Below are 24,715 nucleotides of genomic sequence, written 5' to 3' on the forward strand. Positions count from 1 at the left end.
TTTGTTCAGGGGGGCAATCCACTGAGCAGGGCTCCTGCCTTCTTCCCCAAGCCTTTGCCAGGGGAGCTGTTATTCTGCTTCCAGAAGTTTGGAGGGCTCCTCTTTGCTGCGGGGGTGTCATTCTTTTGTTGTTGGGTTTTGGCTCTGCTTTGGTCCCCGAGCACTTTCCAGAGTAGCTGACCTCACTCAGCTCAAGCTCAGTGGGACAGCCAGGCCGGTGTGCTCCCCAGCTGCCCCCGCACAAACCACCCCTGAAACAGGCCAGGCAGGTTCACATGGAAACACGCCCGCGCACAAACAGCTGTCTGCCTGTGTGCACACGCACGCACGCCCAAACACACACAGCCACCCCAAGCTCACTCACAGCCCCACCGTCACTTGCGTGTGTGCTCACGTGGACATGCCTAGACACACCCGCACGCGTACCGAACCACAGGCACACCCGCCCGGCTGCACAGAGACACACCGACACACAGAGCTAAGCCTGGGAGCATGCACAAATGCTGATTCACCAGACGCCCTGTGGGGGGCACTCACCCTCCCCCACAATAGAGCACAGGCTACCTCTGCATTCAAGAGCTGCCCTCCCTATTGCCAGCATGACAGCTGCACTCTGCACATCCGGCCAAGTGACAAACTGCTGGGGCCCCCTCTGCAGCTTTTACCCAGGAGTGCCCAAAGCGCTGGACGCAGGGTGACCAGACAGCAAGTGTGAAAAATCGGGACAGGGCCGGGGGGGTAATAGGAGCCTATACAAGACAAAGCCCCAAATATCGGGACTGTCCCTATGAAATCGGGACCTCTGGTCACCCTAGCTGGACACCATGGGCTGGCTCCCCTGACGCATCCCAGCTCCACGTCACTGCCTCTAGTGATGGGCGGTTTGAAGGGAAGGTATTTATTTTTCCCAGCGGGGTCCTATTTTCTCCTGAACATCACATCTCTGGCCTGGGAGGCCTAGAGGAGTAGACAGTGCAATTTACTGCCCTAATGAATCACTGGCTACTTAACCCCCTCTAAAGTTTATAGGGCATGTGTACACAGAAAAGCAAAAAGAAGGAATGAAAGAAAAACTGGCTAGATCAAAGAGATAGATGGGCCCTTTCCCCCTTTAAGTTACTAACAGTTGTCTATGAAGACCCTGTTTACAAGGAGTTAAAGATTCCACCCAGTTATTTATACTTCAACCCGACACATAACTAAAGAAATCAGCTCTCAAAGACTGTGATGCTCCAGCTGTCTCTCTCTCTCTCCTCCCATCCACATGCTAACCTGTCTCAGCCCTGCTTAGCTCATGAGATCTGACGATATGATGGCCGCGGGTGGGATGGCTAGAGGGCGGCAGTACGGCCCCATCATTAGCTGTATACCTTAGATCTTGCAGGACCCCTCTGAAAATGAGCCTTCCACTTCAGAACAGACAGCACAGAAGTCTTAAGAGACAGCCCAATTCAGAAATTGCTTGGGCAGGTTGCTGGGGATTTGGAAGCTCTAATGAGAAATTAATATCATTCTGATGGAAGTTTTTAGAAAGAGGCAGACAGTTTCCCTAATTAGAATTTTTTTATAGGTTTGCGCATAAAGCTTTCTTTTAAAAAAAGCAAATTGTAATTTAACAGACCTCAACTGGCATTTAGAGAGTGTAATTTACACAGACACTGATTAGACGATAGGATTTCAAGTCGTTGTATTTATACCTGCTACTGTATTTTCCACTCCATGCATCTGATGAAGTGGGTTCTAGCCCACGAAAGCTTATGCCCAAATAAATTTGTTGGTTTCTAAGGTGCCACAAGGACTCCTCACTGTTTTTGGTGATACAGACTAACACGGCTACCACTCTGAAATAAGTCGCCTTTTGTTATTGTAATGCTGTTTTCTCGGTTTCTTTTCCAGTCACAATACCAGGGAAAGCCTGTGCTGGGAAACCATGGGACTAGAGAAAGAGTGTCTTGAACCTTCCCTCTACACATCTGTGGCTGGCCGCTGCCAGGTTGCTGGATTTGATAGGCCACAGGTTTGATGCAGTGTGGTAACTCCTATGTTCCTATTGCTCCTGCTCTCAGCCCATCCAGTCCCTCCTGACTGCTGCCATTGCCAAGTGGAGATTCCCCAGCATGCACAGCACAAATGACCACATCTGGAACAATGCTGATCAAGACCAGAGGAGGGATGTGTGAGAGAGAATTTCATCGCATCACCACCAGTATACATGGACATTTAATTTCCCCCTGCTGCCAACATCAACTTGCCACTGCAAGTTGATGCCTCGCTGTAAATATATACACAGAAATGTTTACACACGTTTCATCTTTCTATCCAATTCCCAGAATGCCACAAATTTACCCAGCCAAGGTGGGGGAGGGGATATCTTTTATTGGACCGACTTCTGTTGGTGAAAGAGACAGGAAAAGCTCAGTGTAAGCTCAAAAGCTCGTCTCTTTCACCAACAGAAGTCGGTCCAATAAAAGATATTACATCCCCCATCTTGAATCTCTGAGATCCTGTGACCCACATGGCTATACCACTGCATACAACAAATTTACACATGCAAACAATAGGACTTTCCATATACATTTCATTCTCCAGCAAACACTTCTTTGCTCAATCTTGTGTTCACGAGTAAATATCAATTTCCAGCAAATCCCCCCTCATGGTACCATGGATTTTCATGTAAATATTTACAGGTAAAGTTCACTTTTTAATGTAGAGAGCTGAAATTCAGCCAAACAAGCCTCTGACAAATTAGTCAAAAACATACAAACCCTCTGAAAAGAATATTAAAACCCCGCAAGCCCCGAACAACAACAATTCAAACTTCCTTTGATGAGCCAAAAGACTCCAGCAGGGGTGGGGAGCTGGCAGGGAGGCACTTACCATACCGTCGGCTTGTTCTCCAGGCTCGCACAGCATAATGGAGAACTCCATCCATCCACACCAGAAACCAGCTTATACAAAAGCCCAGCAAAAGTCCCAGCATCAGATCAATCTCCTGCTTGGTTACATTGTCAGTCACAAAGTAATTCTCCGAGGAATCCACCACCGATTGATCCCCGTCGTATGGAATAACGTAATGTACATGATGCCTGTTGCAGGGGGGAACATAAAAGGGAGAAGCATCAGCAGATGACAGTAGAAAACAAGCTCCATTCATCAGCCCCTATGGTGCAGGGGGCAAGTCAAGTGCTTTTTGTTTGCCGCTGTAGTGGGAACAGAAGTGTTTTCACAGCGTTTATTTTTAATGTCACCGGAGGCAGGATTTTAGGGAAGGGGGTCCAGTAGCGTGAGTGCAGGGAATCAGGAACTCATGTTCCCATTCTGAGACTGAACGGCTCCTGGGCAAGTCACTCCCCCACCCACATGCCTCAGTTTCCCTAACTCTCTCATTAGGTTGGCGTGAAATTGAGTAGTCAGTTTTGGAAGATGGAAATCCTTATAATAGGCTAAACGGGCAACCAATGCACCTTTATTCCTGGCAGTAGAGATGCACCTTATTATGCCATGTTGACCCTGTCCACACTAACTTCAGCGCAGTTTATTCATGTAGTGCTGGATGCACAAACGCACCACCACGGTACAGACATCATGCTGATGGGTGCGATAGAAAATCCTAGGCGATGCAAATGATTTTATTGCAGAGCTCACAAAATTTGGTGGTTTCCTTAGAGGCCCAGTTCTGAGTCAAACCATGACGGGAGAATCTCAGCTTTCAGGTATTTTTTTAAAAGTACATTGCTAGCCACTGTGGCTCCAGGGAAAACTTGAAAACGTGACCTGAGTCCATCCTAGAGGCTCAGGACACTTGAAGGCAAAGAAAAAAAAGACTAGAATTTTTACTGGGTTGTTGTTGGAGGGTTGTTGGTTTTTTTTAATCTCATGATTTTTAAGCCAATCTCACGATTTGTGTTTGGAGTCTGATTTGTGATTTTTGAACACTTGGGCCTTATCCACACACACACACACACACCCCTGTACAGTTAAAGCACTAGACCTCCTCTTGCAGGGACACAGATCTGACAGTTCTTGGACCAGCTGTCACAGCCCTGGGTAGCTTGAAAGCTTGTCTCTCTCACCAGCAGAGAGTCAATAAAAGATATTCCCTCACCCACCGTGTCTCTCTTCCCCTGATGGACACTCAAGAGGGTTTGGGTCCCACCACGCTGTACCAGCATGCTCTTAAGCACCAGTTGGTCTGGGCAGACTCCAGCACGGTTTCTTTCGCTGGCCTCTCTGGCACGCTTCCTGGGCACAACCTTCTCTCTCAAAGGGCCAGTGAGAAACCCTTTCTTTAATAATTTCCAGGTCCCGTTATCAGGTGACACCCCCACCCCCACCCGGATCAGCCTCATCAGGTGATCGAAGCTCCCCCACCAGGTGACCCATTGCTTAGCTACCGGCACACCTGGGCAGACCGGTTCTTCTGGGTGGTAGGGTAGCCAATTCTTTCTCCAAGCAGGCTTCCATGTGAACAGAGGACCATGACAGTTTAACGACTCTCTGCTGTTAGCGCTATGTCACTACCCCTTGGGCTTTTAGTCCAACATGGAGGTAAAACGACACCAGAGAAGGCAGACAAGCCCCACACTGAAAATGGAGTGTGCAGTCTGACAGATACACCCAGCGTCAAACAGAATAGAAAGAGTTCTCAGATTGTCACACCAGCCTAGAACTGGCCAGCCGGGAGCACCCTGCCCCAGCACTGGCCCACGGCGAAGGCTCAGAGTCCAGCTAAGCCACTTCCTGCAGCGCAGCACGGAAAAACTTTTCATAGTCTCCCAACCTGCCCAGGCCATGAAATGTGGGACCTCTCAAGATACCTCGTCCCAACAGCCCATCTGCACAGAGGTTGCCCACAGGCCGGTTGGCTCCAGCTGGAGAGCTGTTTTCTGGGACATGGAGCCCTGGGAGCTGGCCCGAGACCCAGCACACTCATCTCACCCCATGCCAACCCATCAGATGGCAATAGCGCCAAGTCCCCACTCAGCTGAGCAGAAGGCTCCAGCCAGAGCCTCCAGACCCCCACAGCCAAGGGGACTGGCCCAGGCTCCAGCCAACAAGAGCCCAGGCAGCCGAGCCAGCAGGGATGCTTCTGTATCAGAGCCGGTGAGACAGGAAGCACAGTGCCGCTCCCTCGAGCGAGGGCTGGCTCCAGGCCCCCAGATCCACCCCACCCCCAACCCCAGGCAGCAGCACCTTCCAGAATTGTGCTCTCCAAGCCACAGAGCGCTCTACCTGCCTTGAGGCGCCACTCGCCCGCATCCCCTCCTCCTGCCCTACCCCATGAGGGGCTCCCCCATTCCTGGCTCTCTCTGCTGCTCCAGAGCAAGCACAGGCATGCTTGGGTTTGGTTGGTGGGTGCCGTGGGATCCCCATATGCTACAGCCTGGCCCCATGAAAGAAAGACTAGAACATGAACTTGCTGAAAGACTAAGGAGCCCAGAGGCTCAGGAGAGTTACATCCAGGAAACTGGGGCAGGGACTGGAGAGAAGAAGCAGCAGGGCAGCCAGGGATGAGCTATGGGAAGACAAGAGACATGCAGACAGGGGGCCTGGGGAGCTCTAGATTCCCCCAATGTTGCTCAATTTCCTCCCGGGGAGGGGACTGCTCTGGCATGGGCTGTCGCTGCTGCTGACAGCCAGGGAGTCCCGCAAAGCCAGTCAGTGGCTGGGAAGAGTGCTTGGTAACCACCACCAAGTGCCCATCAGCGTCGCAGCAGCCTGCAGCCGACCACTGCAGAATCCTGGTCACTGCCGCCCAGCCAGGGCTGCCAGCGCAGGGCACAGCAGCGGAGCAGGGATGCAGGGGCACAGACACCTGCTCCTCGACCCACCCCCACCAGCATCAGACCCACTGCCCTCCCTTGGGGCCCGTCACCCCAGCCTCGAGCCAATATCCCTGGGGGAAATCAGTCGCTGGAGGCCTCTGAATATGCATGAGGAGAGCAGGCTGCTGCATAATCACGCCTGAGAAACGTCCAAATATTTACACAAACAAACCGCGTCTCAGAGGAACCTTCTGAAAACAGCCGTCAGCTCAGCAATCGCTGAACGGGGGGCCAACCCGCCAGCAGCCCCCGGGGAATGGCGCCAGGGCCCCACAGAGCAGGGGTACCGCCGGGGGCCCGTCTGTTCCCAGGTCCGACCCCAGGGAGCAGCTCCTGAGCTCTTCTCGGGGTGAGAGGCAATGAGCAGTCCAGTTACCACCCCCCCGCCGCTGATCAAAGCTGCCACCTCCTTTCAAGGACTCCCTGGTGCTGAGAGGGGGCCCAGACGCAGCCGGGGAAAGAGGCCGCCCCAGCTAGCAGGAACTCTCAAGGTGACTGTGCCTTCCAAGCAACAGGCCCGGCTTACATGTCCGGCTTGCAAGCATCTTTTTCCTCAGCTTTTCATTCCGGCCCCACCAACGCAGCGCGGGAATCTCCCTCGCTGGGCACAAGGGCAACCCCCAAAGGCTGCCAACGCTGGGGAGTGAGGACGTGTGACGGGTCGGGGGTCTCCCTCGTCAAGGAGGCTCCTTTCTGGGCAAACATAAGACTAATGGCTGTTGGGGGTCACTATACCCGTGGCAGGGGCTGGATTAGCTCATGGAGCACTGAGCTCAGCTTTATATCCCTCCTTCCCCCCCCCCCCAGAGAAAAACTCTGGGGGGTTCTGTGCCTACTGCCTTGCCGTTGTACCCCCAGCAGTCGGGAATAAGGTCATAGGCTCTATAGGAACTTGTGTCTTTAGACTTGAACGGAAGCAGGATTCCCCTTGGTACACAGAGCCCCATTGAAAATGCAGCTACCTCTGGGGTGGAGCCTGCCTTCCTCTGCCCCCAAGACATCACAGAGACAGCCTACTCAAGGAAAGAGCCACCAGATCGTCAATAGCCACCAGAGCCTGGACTTGGGATTTTGTTTCTGGTGGAAACCGGCATTCAGGGCTTCAAGGGACACACACGTGTTCACATGCAGCTGGGGCAAGTACACCTGTACTTAGCTTAGAAATAAATTTGCAGGTGAGAACAGCTGACAGCCTCCCACAAGCTGCTCCAAAGCAGGCATTTCCTTTGCCACCTGAGAGCCACCTAGCCTAGGTCAGAGCCTGCATTCTCCCCAGCACGGTTACTCAGAGGGAAGGCAAGCAGCTGCCTCTTTCACATCCCCTCTGGTATGGGAGAGGCGAGATGCCCAGTGCACCCTGCACTCACTGAGACTCACTCCAAACCTCAACACCACTTGACCAGCAAGAATTCTCTTGTGCAGCCATTGGAAGGAACTCTACCTGCAGGAGGCAGTACTGAGCACTTTCCCCTCTATTTGCATTTTCAGTTCTTCTTCTTCTGTTTCAGCCAAAAATGAGATTTCACCAAGTTCTGAGAGTGCAAACTCAGAGGAGCCTCCACTGTACCTGTTGATAGGGAATCCTCAAAGGCATCTAAACCATAGATTACAACAACATTAGCAGTTATGTTTCTCTTGGGAGAGTCATCCGCAGGGATCCTAAATGCCTTACAGATTACACACACGCCCCGCCCACCTGAAATCACTTCATGCACCACTGAAATGCAGCCACCTCTGGGGTGGAACGCAGCAATTGCTTAACAGCACTCAGCAAAACCACACAACAATTATTATTTGTAATATAATAGCACCTAGGGGGTCCTAATCAGAATCAGGAATCCTCTATGCTAAGCGTTGATCCAATGAAAAGTATAAGGGGCGGGGATTGAAGGAGGCAAAATTGCACCCTGGATTTGAAGTTTAGCAGGATTAATACCTAGCTTCTAAAGTGCCAGAAATCCTAGGTGCCCGGGCCGTCAGTTGTACGTCTCATCTGAAAGACAAGCCATCCAGCACCAGCGCACCCAGAAAGTCAAGCTGCAGTGCCAATTCAGGACACCTTGAATCCCCAGCGCTTGGCCTTTGAATTGTGATTGCTAACACTCAGACAGGTTTTTTAAAACACCGGAGGTTTATCAGAGGAACAGTGTGCCGTGGAGATAACATTGATTACTGCCGCGCACTGGGTTGTGGGGCTGCACAGCACGCACCCTTGCCAGGAACAGTTCTAGAGATACCATCATGTTCCCTTTGTCCGGCACAAAGGGCCAAGTCTCGCTGCTAATTCACAGGTTGGGGGTTTTATTGCAAATTGGCTGGAACCCTGGCAGGGGGAGGGGAACCTGATGAAGTTTCCATTCCAGCCTCAGTTGTCGGGGACTCTGGCGGTATCATTCACGAGACATTGATACGTAAGCGCAGAGCGCTATTAATAAAACAAAGGTCCAGGGGCCCTGCTGAACGAAACGGGAGCTTTAGAAAGGAACGGGACGAGATGGCTCAAGGGGGTGGAGGCTGGAGAACGTCCCCTGCAGATCTGAATCTGGCCCAGGGACCACAGGCTGGTACCGTGTGCTAGATGCGAAGTAAGTCTGGAGAGTCACCTCTGCACTCGCAGGGGGTGGAGGGCATAACAGCTTCTCCTGCCCCTGCTGATCAGGCCCCCAGCACAAATAGGAACAGCTTTGGTGGCGCCCAGCATAACACAGCCCATCGGAGCTCTGGGGAGAGGTTCAGTTTGGCAAATCCCTGCTCTTGACGCATGTCTGGCTCCCACCTGCTGGTGCTGCAAACCTGCAGCCAGTGGTCATCCCTCCAACACCCCTGGGGACAGATTAACACTCCCTCTGTGTGATGGGTTCGCTCACAGAGACTGCCTTGGGACTGTCACCTGATGTGCTGAGATTACCTCTGAGCCCATTTTCCCTGCCAGCTTGGGACTCCAGAACCCTGCCTTGTTGAGCCAGACAGGCTAGCCTGCTGCAACCCAGACTCAGGGTCTGAACCACACCCCCAAAGCTACAGGCTTTAACTAAAAACTGCTCAGTAAGTACTCCTGTCTCCAGCACCCAGACACCCAGCTCCCAATGGGATCCAAACCCCAAATAAATCTGTTTCACTCTGAATAAAGTTTATACAGGGTAAACTCATAAATTGTCCGCCGTCTATAATACTGAGAGAGATATGCACAGCTGTTTGCTCTCCCAGGTATTAATCACTTACTCTGGGTTCATTAATAAACAAAAGTGATTTTATTAAGTATAAAAAGTAGGATTTAAGTGGTTCCAAGTAATAACATACAGAACAAAGTAAGTGACCAAGCAAAATAAAACACGCAAGTCTAAGCCTAACACATTAAGAACCTCTTTACATGTAAAATCTCATCCTCAAATGTTCCAATAAGCTTCTTTCACAGACTAGACTCCTTCCTAGTCTGGGCCCAATCCTTTCCCCTGGTATAGTCCTTGTTAGTTCCAGCTGAGGTGGTAACTCGGGGATTTCTCATGACTGCCCGCCCTTCGTTCTGTTCCACCCCCTTTTATACCTTTGGCACAAGGCGGGAATCCTTTGTCTCTCTCTGGGTTCCCACCCCTCCTTCTAAATGGAAAAGCACCAGGTTTAAGATGGATTCCAGTATCATATGACATGGTCACATGGCCTGTGAGACCCCTAGTCTCCATTCTTCCAAGGCTGGCCCGCATGTACCCAGGAAGGTATGCAAGTAAACAGAGCCATTCACAACCAATTGTCCTAGTCAATGGGAGCCATCAAGATTCCAAGCCACCATCAATGGCCCACACTTTCCATAATTACAATAGGACCTCAGAGTTATGCTACATATTCCTAGTTTTAGATACAAGAATGATACATTCGTACAATAGGATGACCAAACTCAGTAGATTATAAGCATTGTAATGATACCTTACAAGAGACCTTTTGCATAACACGTATTCCAGTTACACTATATTCACACTCATTAGCATATTTCCATGAAAAACATATGGAGTGTAACGTCACACTCTGGGGCCTTTCCGGCACAAGGGGATTGAACTAGTATTTGGAGCCAGTCAGCACGGCCCCCCGAGGAATGGGGCAGCATCCTCTACAGTCTAGAGAAGGGGCTTGGGAGCCAGGACTCCTGTGTTCGGCCACCGACCTGCAGCATGGCCTAGTTTTCCCAAGAGTGGCATCTGAAGTCACCCAGTTCTTAGACGCTGCAAGCACCCAGCCCCCTTGTGGGCTGCCCCAAAGTTTCACAGACCAGACTCACCTGGGACTTGAGAGGGGTTGGATATGGCCAGGCCCACTCCAGGCTCACTGGGGGTGCCCTGTGCCCTGGAGCAGCTCGGCACCGCTCGGCGAGGGGCAGCCAGGAAAGGGGGCTTGCTCAGCAGAGGCTGTGCTTTCGGAGCAGGGCAGCCCAAGGACTCTCTCAGCACTCGCAAAGGCAAAGCTTTTGGGCTGCAAAGCAGGCGCCTCGCCTTCCCCACATCCCGTACAGTGGCAGTGGCTATGTCGGTCTCTCCACATGCCACTTACAGGCATCACTGACATGGCCGCAGCAAAAAAGCCGGGACTGGTGTCAGTTAGCTGCTGGCCCAGTGGCTAGTACAGCCCCGCAGCCATTAAAAAGGAAACTCTCCATGCAGTGGGTGCAGGGCAGGAGCTTTAAGGACCAGGGCAAGGAGCTGGCATTGGACATGGCAAACAAGAGAAAGGTGCTTGGTGAGTGAATCACAGGTGGGGCCAAACTCAGAGCCGGGGGGAAATGGCAGTGCTGGAGGGTGTACGGTACAGGCTGAGGGGCGGGATCGTAGCAGGAGAAGAACCAACAGCAGGGGGTAGGCAGGCTGAAGACATAAGGGAGTCAGGCCCCCCCTCCCAACCTTCTGCTGCGAGATGCCTCCCTTGGCAAGAGCACCTCCCAACACCAGCATCTGCGCATGTGTGAGAGAGCACAGGCCCCTGGCAAGTGATTCCCACCACTCAGGGAACATCCCCGGGCGCAGAGCGCCCCGTTCACATGGAGCACACACAGCCTGGGAGCCCCACGCCCCTCCCAATTTACACCTGGGGCGAGGAAAGGCGAGCAGAGGCCGTTGAGTGGCTCACTTGCCCAGGGGACGGCCCCATCTACTCATTAGAAAGGCTGGCTCACAGGTGGCTCTCGTGACCTCTCTCCAGGTCAGACAGGCCTCCATGTCTCCTGCTTTCCCCTGGCTATGGGGCCGTGTCTCTTCAATAAGGTGCTGTCTAGGAGACGGGTCATTTGTTCCAGATGAGCCGATATCCAAACTTTCTGGGCCACAAACTAAACATCACTTTTTTTCCCCATGCTTTAAAAGACCCCACCCTGGCAAAGCAAACAGGTCTTTAAAAAGACACCATGAGGTCCTGTCCAGATCTCTTAAAAGGTGAACTGAAAAAGCTTTGGAAAATAAATCAAGGTCCAGTTCCTGGTCATTAAAGATCCATTAGCAGTTTTCACAACAGATCCAGGACAAATTCCAGTTTAGCTAATTACAGCCAGCCTCCATCCATCCTGCACTTTCCACTGGACGCAGGATGCTTCTCCGTTACCTTTCCGAAGCAACTCTTGTAGATTGCTGTGAACTGTTAAAGTGCTGCCACCCCCCCACCCCACCCCCCGAGGTGGCTGCATTCCAGTGGTAGGTGAACAACCCCTCCATGTCGAGCTGTAGACTGCTGCAGGGATGGAGCGTACTATCGAAATGAAAGGTCAGATTATTGCCAGCGGCGGTGATTCTGAAATGGTTTACAAGGTAGGTTTTCCAACACTCTTGGGTCTCATTTAGGCACCCAAATTGGCAAAAGTAAAAAAAAAAAAAATTCAACCCTAAAAACCAGCCCCACACCTTTGCGGTTGAACCTGTCTCAATCCTCCCGTGTCGTCACTGATTTTCGAAGCAAGCTGGGATTCCCCCCGAAAGACGGTGTCGGATACACACGGGCACAGTGATGCTTGAGTGACACCCTGAACCAGGAGAGCTTCACCAAAGCAGCTGGTGATTTCTCCTCAAAGCTGCACGAGGAGTCGGTGCGCAGACAAGCTCAAAGGTTCCTTCCAGTGACCTTGTCTACTTGGGCCTCCCTCTCAATCCCGTACCTCCTGGCTTGGTTGGCTGCATGCAGCTAGGGGAGAACTTCGGCAAAACCATATTGATCTGTTCATTTAAAGGCCGTGAAACAGTCCGTGTCTTTTCATTCTCCTCCCCAGCAGGGACGTCAGCGCAATCTGACGCCTCGGCTCGGCTCCGCTCCCCCATCCTTTTGGAGGCCTGCGTGGCAATGACGTCACGCCTCCGGGCTGCAGTGGCTGCGATAGGGCTGTGACGGGCCGTCCCCGTGCCCAAACCTGGCCTGTGCGACTCCAGCGCTGCAGCAGGACGGAAGGAAGCTTCTGGGGCTTTGGTTGGCAGCTTTCAATCCTGTGGCATGAAAACACGCCCGCGACAGCAACAAAACCCCCCTGCAGCATCACGGCACAGGAGGGCTCACCCTGGAGATCTGCACCGTTAGCCTCCAGGGCCAGCCAAACTGCTGAAAAACAACTGCCCCCGGGCCCTGCCGAGGAAGCACGGTCAGCTGGGGGACCGGGACAGGAGTCCCCACTACCAGTCTCCGCTACGCCTTACTGTGCGACTTTGGGCCAGTCACTCAGATTCCCGCCACCCCCACCCCCTGTGTGCAACTAGCAGGCCCGGCACGCCTCTGCCTCGCCCCCCTGGGCAGCGATTCACAGCGGTGCCATGCCCAGCCAGAACAGCGGCATTTCCCATCCACTTGGCCCGGGGTAAACGGCTCCACAAGGCCCCAGGGGACAGAGGCTCAGCAGCGCAGTGAAAGCCAGAGCCTTGTAGCTCAAGGCGCGGCGCTCACGGCCGAGAGGGGCCCGAGGGAGCAAGGCAGTGCTGTCACCCCCATTTGCAGGTGGGCAACGGAGGCAGAGAGAGAGAGGACGTGCCTCCCCCAAGGGCACTCGAGGAGGAGGTAGCCGGGCTGGGAGCTAATCTCCTGAGTCCCAGCACAGTGCATTAGTCACAAAGCTGCACTTCCTCTCAGCCTTCGGAGCTGCCGAGCTTTCGAGGAGGGGCCCACGGGGGCCGAATGCTGCGCAATCGCCCTTGCCGGATGTGGAGGCAGAAACTGGCCCTTTGGTCCATAACGGGCCTTGAGACCTTCCCCGCCTCAGGTGCTATAGACGGGCAATGACCAATACGCTGCCCTGTCTCGCAGGCACCATGAGATGGTCCTGCTCCTGAGACACTGGCTCGTTTGCTGCCTGGCCCGGGCTGGCAACCAGTGCTGCATCGCCCAGCTGAGGGCTAGCGGGGTAGCTGGAGCTGGCGGTGCTGAGGGACAGTGTCGCGGGTGCCATCTGCCTTGTGCCTCTCACCCGGGGTTGCCATCCCAGCACTCTGCCCCGAGTCTGAGCCCTGGGAAGCAGGCCAGGCTCATCCCCAACCCAGAGGGGGAAAACGAACCACAGAGAGTCCGCATCGCAGACTGAACCCAGGAGTCCTGACCCCCCAGTCTCCCCTGCCCGGACTATCAGACCCCAAAGCCTCTAACAAGGCAGGCCGCATATAATACCCCATTCCAGGGCCACTGCACTCAGCCTGCCTTCAGGGGGTGACCCACACAGACCCACCTTGACAGAGGGACCTGGAGCTTGACCCCCCGTGTTCCCACAATGACAAACACTGACCTAAATCTCCCGCCTGCGACGCAAACCCTTCTCCTTCGCAGCCCCGATCGGTCCCAGCGCCCACCCCCAACCGGTACCAAACATACCGGATGTCGCTGAGTCCCCAGACATCTCACCACACCACGCTGCCCCTGGCAGTCCAAAGCCAGCTCTCCACATAGCTAGTCACGTCACCGAGCACAGCAACGGCCCCGCAGCCAGCCCGGCAAGGGACCCCCGGCCCCTCCAACCCACACACTGCGGTGCCCAGCTGAGCCGCACACTCACAGGCCAGGGCTATCCAGCAGCTCCCAGCTCCCCTCCCCACAGCAGGAAGTGCAGTGGGAGGGTGTCCTGGAGCCGGGTTCCCCACTGAAGGGCTCTATTCTCTTTACACCAGCCCCTTCTCCCACTCCTGCTAGCCTCAGATTAACCCTTCGGGCACTAGACATCAGCAGAACGCTGTTGCATCCCATTGCAGCTTTGGCTGGTGCCAAGCCACCCACTGGCTGCCAGGGTAAGAAGAGAACAGTCACCTCGCTCCTGCCTGCTGCCCGCGCACTGAACGTAACGCAGACACTGCCTAGTTACCCCCTTCCTGGGAAAGCCGCCCTGTGTCAGTCTAGGATACCAGGAATTTCCCCAGCACGGCTGCCCTCGGTCTGCCCACGCCTCAGGATTCAAGTCCCTTAAGAGAGGCTGTCTGTGTATCCGGGTTGGAGTCCAGCTGCCATGTCTGTGCTGGTGACTTACACTTCTCGCTACTTGATTGTCATCCAAAGCTCCAGGCCCCCCACCTGAGATGGGTCTCCCTGGGCCAGTATCTCCCAACCAGGATGGGGCCATGGGGATTAAAGGCCCCCTGAACATCACAACCCGGCTAGAGACAGGTCCAAGCCACGTTAGATCCCAGAATTCAAACCCCTGGTGTCTGGGCGCGTTCAGCGCTGGGGGCAGGTTTAACCCATTAAAGAACCGTGGCCCCAGCTGGGAAATGCGGACCCAGGTTCCGATTCTGGAAACTCCTCCCCAGCGTCCAGGGAGCTGGAAGCCAGGGCTCTCCCTCAGCTCCACCTCCACACACAAGGGCTATGGAGACACAACCACGTTAACTAGTGCAGGAGGCTGAGCTCTTCCTCCGGCCTGGGCTTCCCTGGGCCAGGGATACAGAGCCCTTCCCTTCTCCCCCTCCCAGGATCCCCTTTCCAGGGCTCTTTCCATCATCCCAGACTTAGAGTCCGACTCGAAGCTTCCATCCAGAGACAGCAGCTGGGGATCTGGCTTCTTCCACCAGACTGAGTTGTACTAGGCATTATCAGGAGAACGTGCTATTCCAGCTGCCATGTCTCCATTCAACGCAGGGCTAGGTACGAACAGACTGAGTGATGGCTGAGGCTGGGCCCAGCCCTTCCCCACTCAGCTGCGCTTCCCAGGCTTTGTCGCCACCTGCCACCTGTGCACAGCAAACGTGGGCCGGAGCCAGGCTTTGTGCAGGCAGGCCGGGCAAACGGGCACCGTGCAAACAGCCCCCTCCCCCACCGCCCCGCTGCCCCAACTGGTCGGGGCACTGCTGGTCCAGTATGGGAACCTCACACCGCTCTGCCGGTGCACCTCGGTCCTGACCCACCCCCACCCCTAGTCCTGCACCCCCTCACCACTCTGCCAGTGCACCTCGGTCCTGACCCACCCCCACCCCTAGTCCTGCACCCCCTCACCACTCTGCCAGTGCACCTCGGTCCTGACCCACCCCCACCCCCTGCTCCTAGTCCTCCAGCCCCCCACCCCCACCGCTCTGCCAATGCGCCTCTGTCCTGACCCACCCAGTGCACAGCGGGCACATGCCATTAACCCCTGGGTGCCCACCACTTCATCCAGGGCAGCAATTCTCATAGCAACCTGCAGCCTTATCGATTATTATTAATCAGGCCTGACAGTAACACCCTGCTCCATCTCTCTGTCTAGCTGCTCCTGTGGGGTGAGCGATCCGTGTGCACAGTGGCTGCTCTGCTTCGGGGGCCTGGCAGGCTCGTGCTCATTTCCCATTGCTGTCCCGACCCACATCCTACGGGTTCCCCAGCTCCTTGGGGGCCAATAGCAGCACTGAGACACTCCACCCAAGCACAAGCTCAGAGCTGGGCTCAGGCTAGGCTGGCCTGGAGATTTATATTAAAGAGACAGGGGGATGTCTCAACACTTCCTATTTTTCGCAGCCCAATTAATGACATTTTCATTCTATTTTGAAATAAAGCCACCCCTATATTTTCCAAGGCCTGCCATGTACAAGAGCGGGGCTCGAACCAGCAACCTGTGGTGCTAAAAGCACAAGCCTTTACTGCTTGGGCTACAGGACTCACTCCTTTAGCAGGGCATAGTGGGGAAAAAGCATCTTACCTGGATCAGCTACTAGAGGGGGACAAAGATACACACGGAGTATGACCCTGCCAGGGGTGCAAAACGAAGCAAAGCCAAATCCCCGCCACTTCCGCTCCCCCATCCGCTTGCTGTGCCCCCAGCAGAGACCATGTGCATACCTGACAACCAGCCCAGCTCAGCACTTACAGCCAGTGGGCTCTTTCCCCAGTGTCTGCTGTGGGGATTGCTACAGCCAGTCAAGGCTCTCCCAGGGCAAACCCCAGTACAGCCAGGCAAAGCCCCTAGGAGCAGAGGTTAAAGGGGGGTGGCCCTCTGTCCCCCTCTAGTAGTGGCAGGGCGACAGAGACTGACCAACCCACAACACCCTTGGTCCATAGAGCCGGCTCTTTTCACTCAGGCCACACAGGGTCTTGCCTTTAGATCCTGAGGTCCCAGGTTCGACCCCACTGCTTCCAACACACAGCCCGTCCCACTCGGAATTCTGTGCCCAGAGTGATGGCCCCGCTTGGCAGCCAGCTGGGTTTGTGCTGGTTACCCGAGGATCCTGCCAGCTCCCCACCATGAAGTGCATTGCTCCGATGCAATGCTGCAGAAACAAGGGAACCATCCGGGAGTGATTTTTTAATTTCCCCACTGTATCTGGCACTGGTGCGATCATGGCCGGAATGTAGCGTCCAGTTCTGGCACCCACAATCCGAGAGGGAGGTTGTTCATTGGAGCGGGTTCAGGGAAGAGCCATGAGAATGATTAAAGGATTAGAAAACCTGCCTGATAGTGACAGGCTCCAGGAGCTCAGTTAGATGATCAAAGAGAAGGTTAAGGAGTGACTTGAGTACGGTCTGTAAGCAGCCACGCAGGGACCGGCTATCGGATAACAGAGAGCTCTTCAACTTAGTAGACACAGGTCTAACAAGATCCAATGGCTGGAAGTTGAAGAAGGACAAATTCAGACAGGAAAGAACGTGCAAGTGCTTAGTTAGTGGGGGATTAACCACTCAGACGAGGTCCCGAGAACTGTAGGAGATTCTCCATCCCAGCACTTTCTAAAATCAAGGGGCGATGAATTCAAAATTCAAAGAGGAATGAATTCAGGGAAGCCCTATGCTACGTGCTCTGGAGGAAGGCAGACCAGATGATCACAATGGTCCCTTCTGGCCATATAAGCTATAAATCTATTCCCCTTCTGCACCCCCACTCCCGACCCCTTCTGAACACCCAAGCTGAATGGCTCCCTCTCTCCGCTGCACAATGGGGTCGAACTGCATTTGCCACCCCTCCACTTGAGCCTGGTCCCCAGCGCTATCCTGCTGGAAGAATGACCCTCACCATCCTTTCCAGCGTGGTCACAGCCCATCAGTGTAGACAGGCCCCGGAGATTGTACCTGAGATTCCACCCCCGTCCCCGCAACAGTTTGCAAGCAAGGTTATTGTAACCATGCAGGATGGCTCAGCCCCCCACTTCAGACACACACACCCCAGACGGGCTGCGAGCCCCAGCGAATACGAGGTGATAACCCCGCTGTCAGGAAGCTGCTATTGCATCCCTGGCAATAGGACCAGCTAACGGGCTTTCCTTCAGCATCCTTCTGCCTGCCACCCCTGCCATCCTGCTGAAACGCAGCTTGGGGGGGGCTACTAGTCCCAGGGACAACGTGCAGCATGAGCTGCTCTTGGGCATCCTCTAGTGGTGGTTGCATGGCACTGCTTAACGACCCCTTAAAAAAACCAACCATTCGAACCCTGACCTCGGTAGGAAGTTAGAGGCAAATGGAGGGTAACCCCTGAGCCGCGCACTCGAACCTGGCTCCAATTCCCTGACATGCCCGGCCAGGCCTGATATTCCCTGGAACCATCACGGCCACTATTATTCGTACAGCACCATAAACAACATGGTGCCGAATAGAACATGCAAGAAAGGCAGGGTCCATGAGCTCACTCCGACGCGGACGCTACGCAGGCCAGCAGCTGAGGCCCAAGAAGGAGCAGAGACCTTGGCCATGGGGGAAGCAGCATAGCAAGGGTTCACTGATGCAGGATTTTTGGGAAGGGGCGGGAGGAGGAGGCAGCTCTGCACACGGGAAGCGAGTGGCTGCCCTCGCCGTACGGGGCAGCATGCAGAGGCGGTGCGGAGCCGTGGGTGGGCGAAGGAAGGAGAGGGCTGCAAATGCCAGGCACCGAGCTCTCGGGGCAATTCTGTGGGCAGAGGATTTAACAGATCCAGCCCAAAGGGGGCAGGGGGAAAAGAGGATGAGGAGGGGTCGAGGGAGGACAGGATGAGCAGAGATGGGGAAGGGTCTTGAAGGGAAGGATGAAAAGGGCCTAGGTACATGCACATTCAGGGAGCAGGGAAGAGGTGACCAAAACACGATGCAAAATGTTAACATAAAAGCTAAACCTTCCTCCTCCCCCAGCCCCCAAGGGATGCTGTTCTGGAGCACAGAGCCCCTGCAGTCCCACCTTTCATGGAGTTGTGGGGTTGAGGATGGAGGTGGAGTTTACAGAGGACTTATCAAAACCCCACGGATTCCAGCCAACAGCCAACGCCCCACAAGAGGCACCCTGCGCAGAGCCGGGCAATCAAGGCAGAACATGCTTCCCAGTTCTGTACCTTTGCATGATTGACATTAATGAGCCTTGCACTGCCAGGGGGTGCCCACTGCAACAGCTCATGGGGCTTCTTGCCACTGCTACACCAGAGACAGACAACAACCAGGAAGCCTGGATTCAGGGTCTGTGCTCATAGCTTACTGTTGTGGGGGGCTTGAGAACAGGGGGGAGAGAGACTAAGGACTGCAAATGCCGCCATACGCAACTTCTTGCCTAGGGAGTTGGGAATGGAGCGTCCAGACTGGCTAACGGCAGAAAGCACAGCTGCATTTCCAACACACACAACTTCCTGCCTAGGGAGGCTTGAAGAAAAGAGAACAGACAGACCAAGGAGCATTTTAACTACGTGCTCGCCTCGCTTTCACCCCCCTCAGCTCACAACAGGTGAGGTCTGAGCGGAGAATACAGATTGGCAAAAGGCTAACAAGTGTCTTTTTGTGCCTTCTGTCAAGCCCCCTAAGGGGCCGGGTGCTCTCACATATTAATGGTGCAGCCCGTCAGCCCTTGGCTTTGCCCCAGAACAGGGATGGGGCTGACCACGCTGCTTCCCACACACACACACTGCATCACCCAGGGCCCCCAGTCCTGACCTGGCAGGGTCTCCCCTAGGCAGCAGTGGGGAGCTCGGTCTCCATGGCCCATTCAGTCCTTGGCCTCTAAGGACCCCCCACCAGTCACTGTAGTGTTGGGCACGGCTGACAGCACTGACAGAGTTTCTGAGGGGGTGGCGGGTTCAAAGTGAGGCTACTTCCCCTCTAGGCACCGAACTGGCCACAAGGAGGCCATTGTATGGTGACAGTTTCCGGTCACTCCCAACCTGAGCTAAGTAAGCTAGAGGTGGAAGGAACCATCTCCACTCACCAGCCCCCTAGTCATCTGGTCTCCCCAGCTTCCTGCTTCTGCTCGGGAAGGTGGCTCCTAGAGCTGGGATGAGGAACCATCATCAGGTGATGCTGGACAGCACTAGCCATGCGTGGCTTAGACAGGGGCTGCTGGAAACACTTGATTTCACAATATCATCTTTGCACGCAGGCAGGACCCCGCTGTACTGAGACGTGTTTCTCAGGATGATAAACTTCGGGGATAGGCCCATAATTGCGTAATCATCTGCCCTGTTTTCTCCTGGGATTGGAGGCGCCGGTGGAGGGAACATAGGACATAGCACATAGGCTCAACAATTATTCATCGTTGTCAAACCACCTCCTCGTGGAGGAGGGGACGCTCCTGATTCTCTCCTATTTGACACAAGATCAGTGAAGATCCTTGTTACTTGTGGGAAAGATGCCCCCTCCTGTTTCTGGGATGTGCCCAAGGGGCCAGGCAGACTGGGAGCCGAGAGCATGCAAGGCCAGTTCTGTGGAGAAGGCACTCTCACTCACTCCCCATCCCAGTGAAAATAATACAACCGGACTCCCCAAATTGAAGAGGGAAAAACAATCCTGGATTCATTAGCTGGCAAGACAGTAGCTCTATTGACAAAGCTGGAGAGACGGTGAGAAAAAAAACCCTCAAAATTTATCTCAGCACTTTTTCCCCTTAGCATGTGCCTCTAATTTACTCAGATGTCATCCTTCTCCCTTGTCCTTTTCATTGCTTAGCCAGTCACTCACGTTCCTGGGAGTACAGCCCTAGCCACAGGATTTTTAGTTTAGAAGGATTCCATTTGGCTCATACTAGAGCATTTACGCAGAATCCTTTAATTAATCATTTGCATCACTCACATGGCACAGCCCAGGCCAGATCCCCAGCTGGCGCAGATCACCACAGCTCCATTGGCTTCAACGGCTCTTCTCCGATTGACACCAGTTGCAGATCAGACCACATGTATTCAAAGCACTTCATCAACTGATGAATCTGACAAGGCAGGTCCACCCTGCCCCCATTTCACAGAGGGGGAAACCAAAGCACTGAGCAGCCAAGCAATTTGCCAAAGCCACATGGTGAATCAACAGCGGAGCTTGGAGGTGAAGGATTTCAGTCCATTATTCTGTCCCCTAGTTCACATTGGCTCCCACAGCTCAGGGATGCCCTTTCGAATTCTCTCCTACATATAGATAACCAGAGTGCACATACAAAGGCCCCCATCAATTACACACAGCCAGAACCCACTAACAAACAGGACTGGTGTGCGCCTGGTGCCATTTGTGTTGACAATAGCTATTACTTCTTCATAGGACAGGAAATTGGTGACATTTCCCAGAATTTTGCTCCCCTTTCTCCTAGGGCCGGGACTGTGCTAGGAGGCTGGGAAGATGCTTTTCTAAGAAAGGTTCTTTCTAAGAAATTAACCAGTGTCTCTGTTTGGGAAGAGAGGTACTGGAGCATGTGTGTGTTTGATTACATAGTGCTGCTGGGGCCATGCAGAATTCCAGGGCAGAGGAACACACCCATCAGATTTGGGCAGCAGGGACACGCCAGAAATAAGAAGATGTTACATTGTTCTTTCATCCCAGAAGATCCCAAAGCACTTCACAAGCTATATTTCATTTCACCCACCAGTTGTGGTGAGCTGGGAAATATTTTAGCCATAGTGACTGGGCACACTCCTCCTCTTAAGACAACTGCCAAGGGAATGTTAAGGTCACCCTGAACGACCATCTGCCCCAGCGCGGAAAGCTACATGGCACTCCACGTATGGGCTGCATCAACCACCCGGGGTCACATCTGAGCTTCCATGGAATCGAGGTGTTATGAACCCAATTAGTAGGCCATTGAGCCATCCGCTTTTCAGATAGCCCTCAAATCCAGCAGCCCCAGGCCCATGCACTGCCTCATGAGAAACCCTCGAGGCCTTGCGCGTTGGGCAAGGGGTGGCCAGGGGCGTCATGCACAAAAGCATTTTCAGACTGGGAGTGGAGTGCATTCAGCCCTGCTCTGGGCTCCTCCAGTGTCTGGCTGCCCTGGAGAGGATGGCTCAGAAAGGGCGAGAACTGAAGAGAGACCACGAGAGGGGAGCAACACTGGTCCCCTTGGTAGAATAACGCCATGAAAGGAGAGGATGGAAGGCCAGAGGAGTTTCCCTGGGTTAAACCCCCTCCCCACCCCATTCAAGAGCTAAAGTCTTCCCCAAGGACAATGAAGGTGTGTGGTCCCCCGAGAATGGCTTGCAGCTGGATTACAGCAGCAGCCCAAAGCGGTGAGTGAAGGACACCTTAAAATCAGTACGTAGGACGGTGGAGGGCTTCCTTGAGGTGGCCTTTGGCAGGCATTAGATCATACTCTTTTGATCCCATGGGCAGAAAATCATTACCCCATCCCAGCCCGTAACACAGTGCAAAAGAGGATCAGACAGAAGTTTGGAAAAATAATTTAAAATGGTCCCACAGCAGATATCCATTTCTAAAGATCTAGACATACCAATCTCCATGTCTACAGAGCAGCCTTTCGCAAGCTACACAACGCCTAGCTATGCAGTGGCTATGTACAATTTAAGAAATGTTACTTTCTTTAGTGGGGTGAGGGGGAATTAACCTCATTGTTACACAATCATAAAGAGTGGATTTATTCACCAGTTATCATCTTACATTGAAAATGGGCTACTTAAAGAAAAGTCCACCCTACATTCTTGATTTGTTAACAAATACACAACAGCTGCAACCAACAACTTGACTATGCCCCAAAAAGCACCCAGATAACCTTCAGAAACAGAAAAGCCACAAAGAATTCAAAGCAAGTCAAAGATTTAAAACACACCAGCAGCGAAGATCCCAAAGTGACCCTGTCCTCGAGAGCATCATTCCCTCCTCAGCAGAGAGTCTCGCAAGCAGTCAGAGGCAATTTGTTTGAAACGACAGCAGAACAAACAGCACCCCCCAAATTGCACACACACACACAAGTACCCTGGTCTCTGGTGACAATGGAACAATCGTGGCAAGTGCTGAAGCAAAAGTTACTCACTTTTCATGGGCTGACACACACACAAAAGGAAAAGGGGATGCTAGGCTCAGAACAAACTCTTGCTCCAAAAAATTCATTCTGATCATGCAGAAGGTTGCTGTGGATATACACAGAAGGCACATTCAGAATGCAAAATGCTAAACCCTAGGAGTCAGTGATCCATTGCATGCTGCTTGCTGGATGCTTAGTGCGGGTGGGATTGCACCCTCTGAGCTCCTTAAACCTGGCCTGTGCCTTTCCAATGAGATGAGTAGAGGGAGGGAGGAGGATAAGGAATATCATGCGGGTGACTTACCTTCCACAGTTGCAGTGGCAAACTCGATCTTCTCCTCTTAAATGCGGTAAGATGTAATTGTGAAACCGGTCCAACAGCGCATTCATGTCCATCAAGCAAGCTATTGCCTGTAAGAGCCCATAACCAAGGCATCTGGTCAACTCTAGATGATGGAATAAAACATTGACTCTAGTTTGGTTGCTAAAGATTGGAGCAGTCATAAAAATATTAAATGCTGCTTTTTAATTTTTTTTTTAATGGGAGGGACGGATGGACACACACACACACCAAATAAATGATACACACGCTAATGTGATGGGAGGAAGGAAATAAAGTGATAAGCAAAATCTCTTACCATAACGATAGAGGCACCCAGGATCATGAAAATCATGGTGTTTGCATTCATGGACAGCAACTGGAAATTGACAAATGTTTTGTCTATTCCCCCCACCCCCCCTCAAAAAAAAAACAGATAAAAAAGCAGGGGCCGGGTTATTCCCAGAGGTCAGGTTTGGTCACATACGCCCCCTTCTCTCTCCAAGCTGCAATCCTGGGGTGCGTGGGGGGGGGCGCCTGACCCCCAACACCCCCCCCTCCTGTCCCCCTTGCGCCGGGAATGCCTCGCTCTCCCTCTCGCTGTCTTTTTCTAGGACAAATGTGACAGGTAAAAAAAAAAAAATCCCTTTCTCCCCCCACTCCCGCCCTCCCCCCGTCAGCGGAGGGAGGGAGGCGCGCTACGCTTCCCCACCCCTGCACACCCCACCCGCACACAGCCCCGCATGCAGCAACTGGAAGCGGATCCAACCGCCACAAAATAAACAGGGGAGGGGGAAAAGGGGCTGTGGGTCGCCAGGAAAGTGGCCAGATCAGTCAATATTTGGAAGGCTCGGGTTTAAAAATAAATAAATAAATAAAAATACAAACCCCCCCCGCCCTCCTCCTCCTCCATTTCCTCCTTCCCTTCCTCCCCCCCCCCCACCCCCAAACAAAAAAATCCCCGACCAATTGGTGCAAAGCTGTGCCCGTGGCGGCAGGGAAGAGGAGAAATCAGACCGAGGGACCAGCTGGTGCAGCCGCGGGGAGCGTCATGCCGGGGCTTTGCTCCCCCTGGTCAATTGCTCCAAGGGCCAGATCCCGCCCGCCGGGGCCAGACGCGCCCCGGTCCCCATCAGCGGCCGCTGCCCGCCCGCGTCCCCTTCTCCGGCAGCAGCGAACGTGACCGGGCCGGGTGCTCGCTGCACCGCGCCCCCCCTCCCCGGCCCCCGCTTCTCTTTTGGGGGGACTGCAGCTGGAATCGGTATGCCGCACCACGCAGCCCAGCAATGGGGGGGGGGGCTAAAGACCTGCAACTCCCTACGTGCACAAAGCCCTTCCAGGCAGCAGGAGGATTCCTCGGCAGCAAGTGACCCCCCCCCCGAGCCTTCCCCCACCCCGCGGGGGGAGAAAGAAAGGATCCGGGCACGTATTTCCCTGCAAACCGGGCTCCCCCGGGCCCGCTCCCTCCCCACCCCCGCGCTTCGGAGCGGTGTTGCAGGGAGGGAGGCGTGTGGAAGGAGGCTGGGGGGGGGGGCTTCTCGCTACTTCCCCGCGCCCCCCCCCCTCCCCGGGTTCCCACACACACAGACGCGCCATCCCAGCCCATCAAAGGCATTTACCTACTTGGGGAGGAGGCTGCGATCCAGCGCCAGGCTCATGGCTCGGGGAGGGAGGGCGCGCTGCACGGCTGCCTTCTCTTTATTCCCCCCCTCCCAGTCATCTCCCCCCATACACACACAACCCCCCCCACAGTCATCTCCCCCCATACACACACAGTCATCTCCCCCCACACACAGTCATCTTCCCCCCCCACAAATCTCCCCTCACACACACACACAACCCCCCCACAGTCATCATCTCCCCCCCCCCACACACACACACCTCCCCGCCCCCCTGCACAATTTTGGATCACCGCGCAAGGAAGGGGGTTTGGCCCCGATTTTTAATCGCGTTCGCTCCCCCCTGCGCGTCTCTCTCGGTCCCCAGCGCCGGCCA

At 54.1% G+C, this 24,715-nt stretch overlaps 1 protein-coding gene across 2 annotated transcripts in view; it reads right to left on the minus strand.

The window, feature by feature from the left end:
- The window catches only part of TMEM240 (transmembrane protein 240), a 28,664-nt gene extending 4,265 nt beyond the window's left edge, over positions 1-24,399 (minus strand). The window contains exons 1-4 of one of the 2 annotated variants that reach the window (XM_084651781.1): positions 24,344-24,399; positions 23,040-23,330; positions 22,706-22,812; positions 2,878-3,086 (exon numbers count right to left, since the gene is read on the minus strand). In XM_084651781.1, the coding sequence (XP_084507907.1) occupies positions 2,878-3,086; positions 22,706-22,812; positions 23,040-23,090 (367 nt within the window). In that variant the 5' untranslated portion in view covers positions 23,091-23,330; positions 24,344-24,399. Of the gene's footprint in view, positions 1-2,877; positions 3,087-22,705; positions 22,848-23,039; positions 23,331-24,343 lie in introns of both variants that reach the window. The other variant, XM_084651782.1, reaches the window with a different exon arrangement.
- Positions 24,400-24,715: the final 316 nt, after the last annotated feature.

This window comes from Lepidochelys olivacea, assembly GCF_965140295.1.
Source record: "Lepidochelys olivacea isolate rLepOli2 genome assembly, chromosome: 18".
NCBI lineage: Eukaryota > Metazoa > Chordata > Testudines > Cheloniidae > Lepidochelys > Lepidochelys olivacea.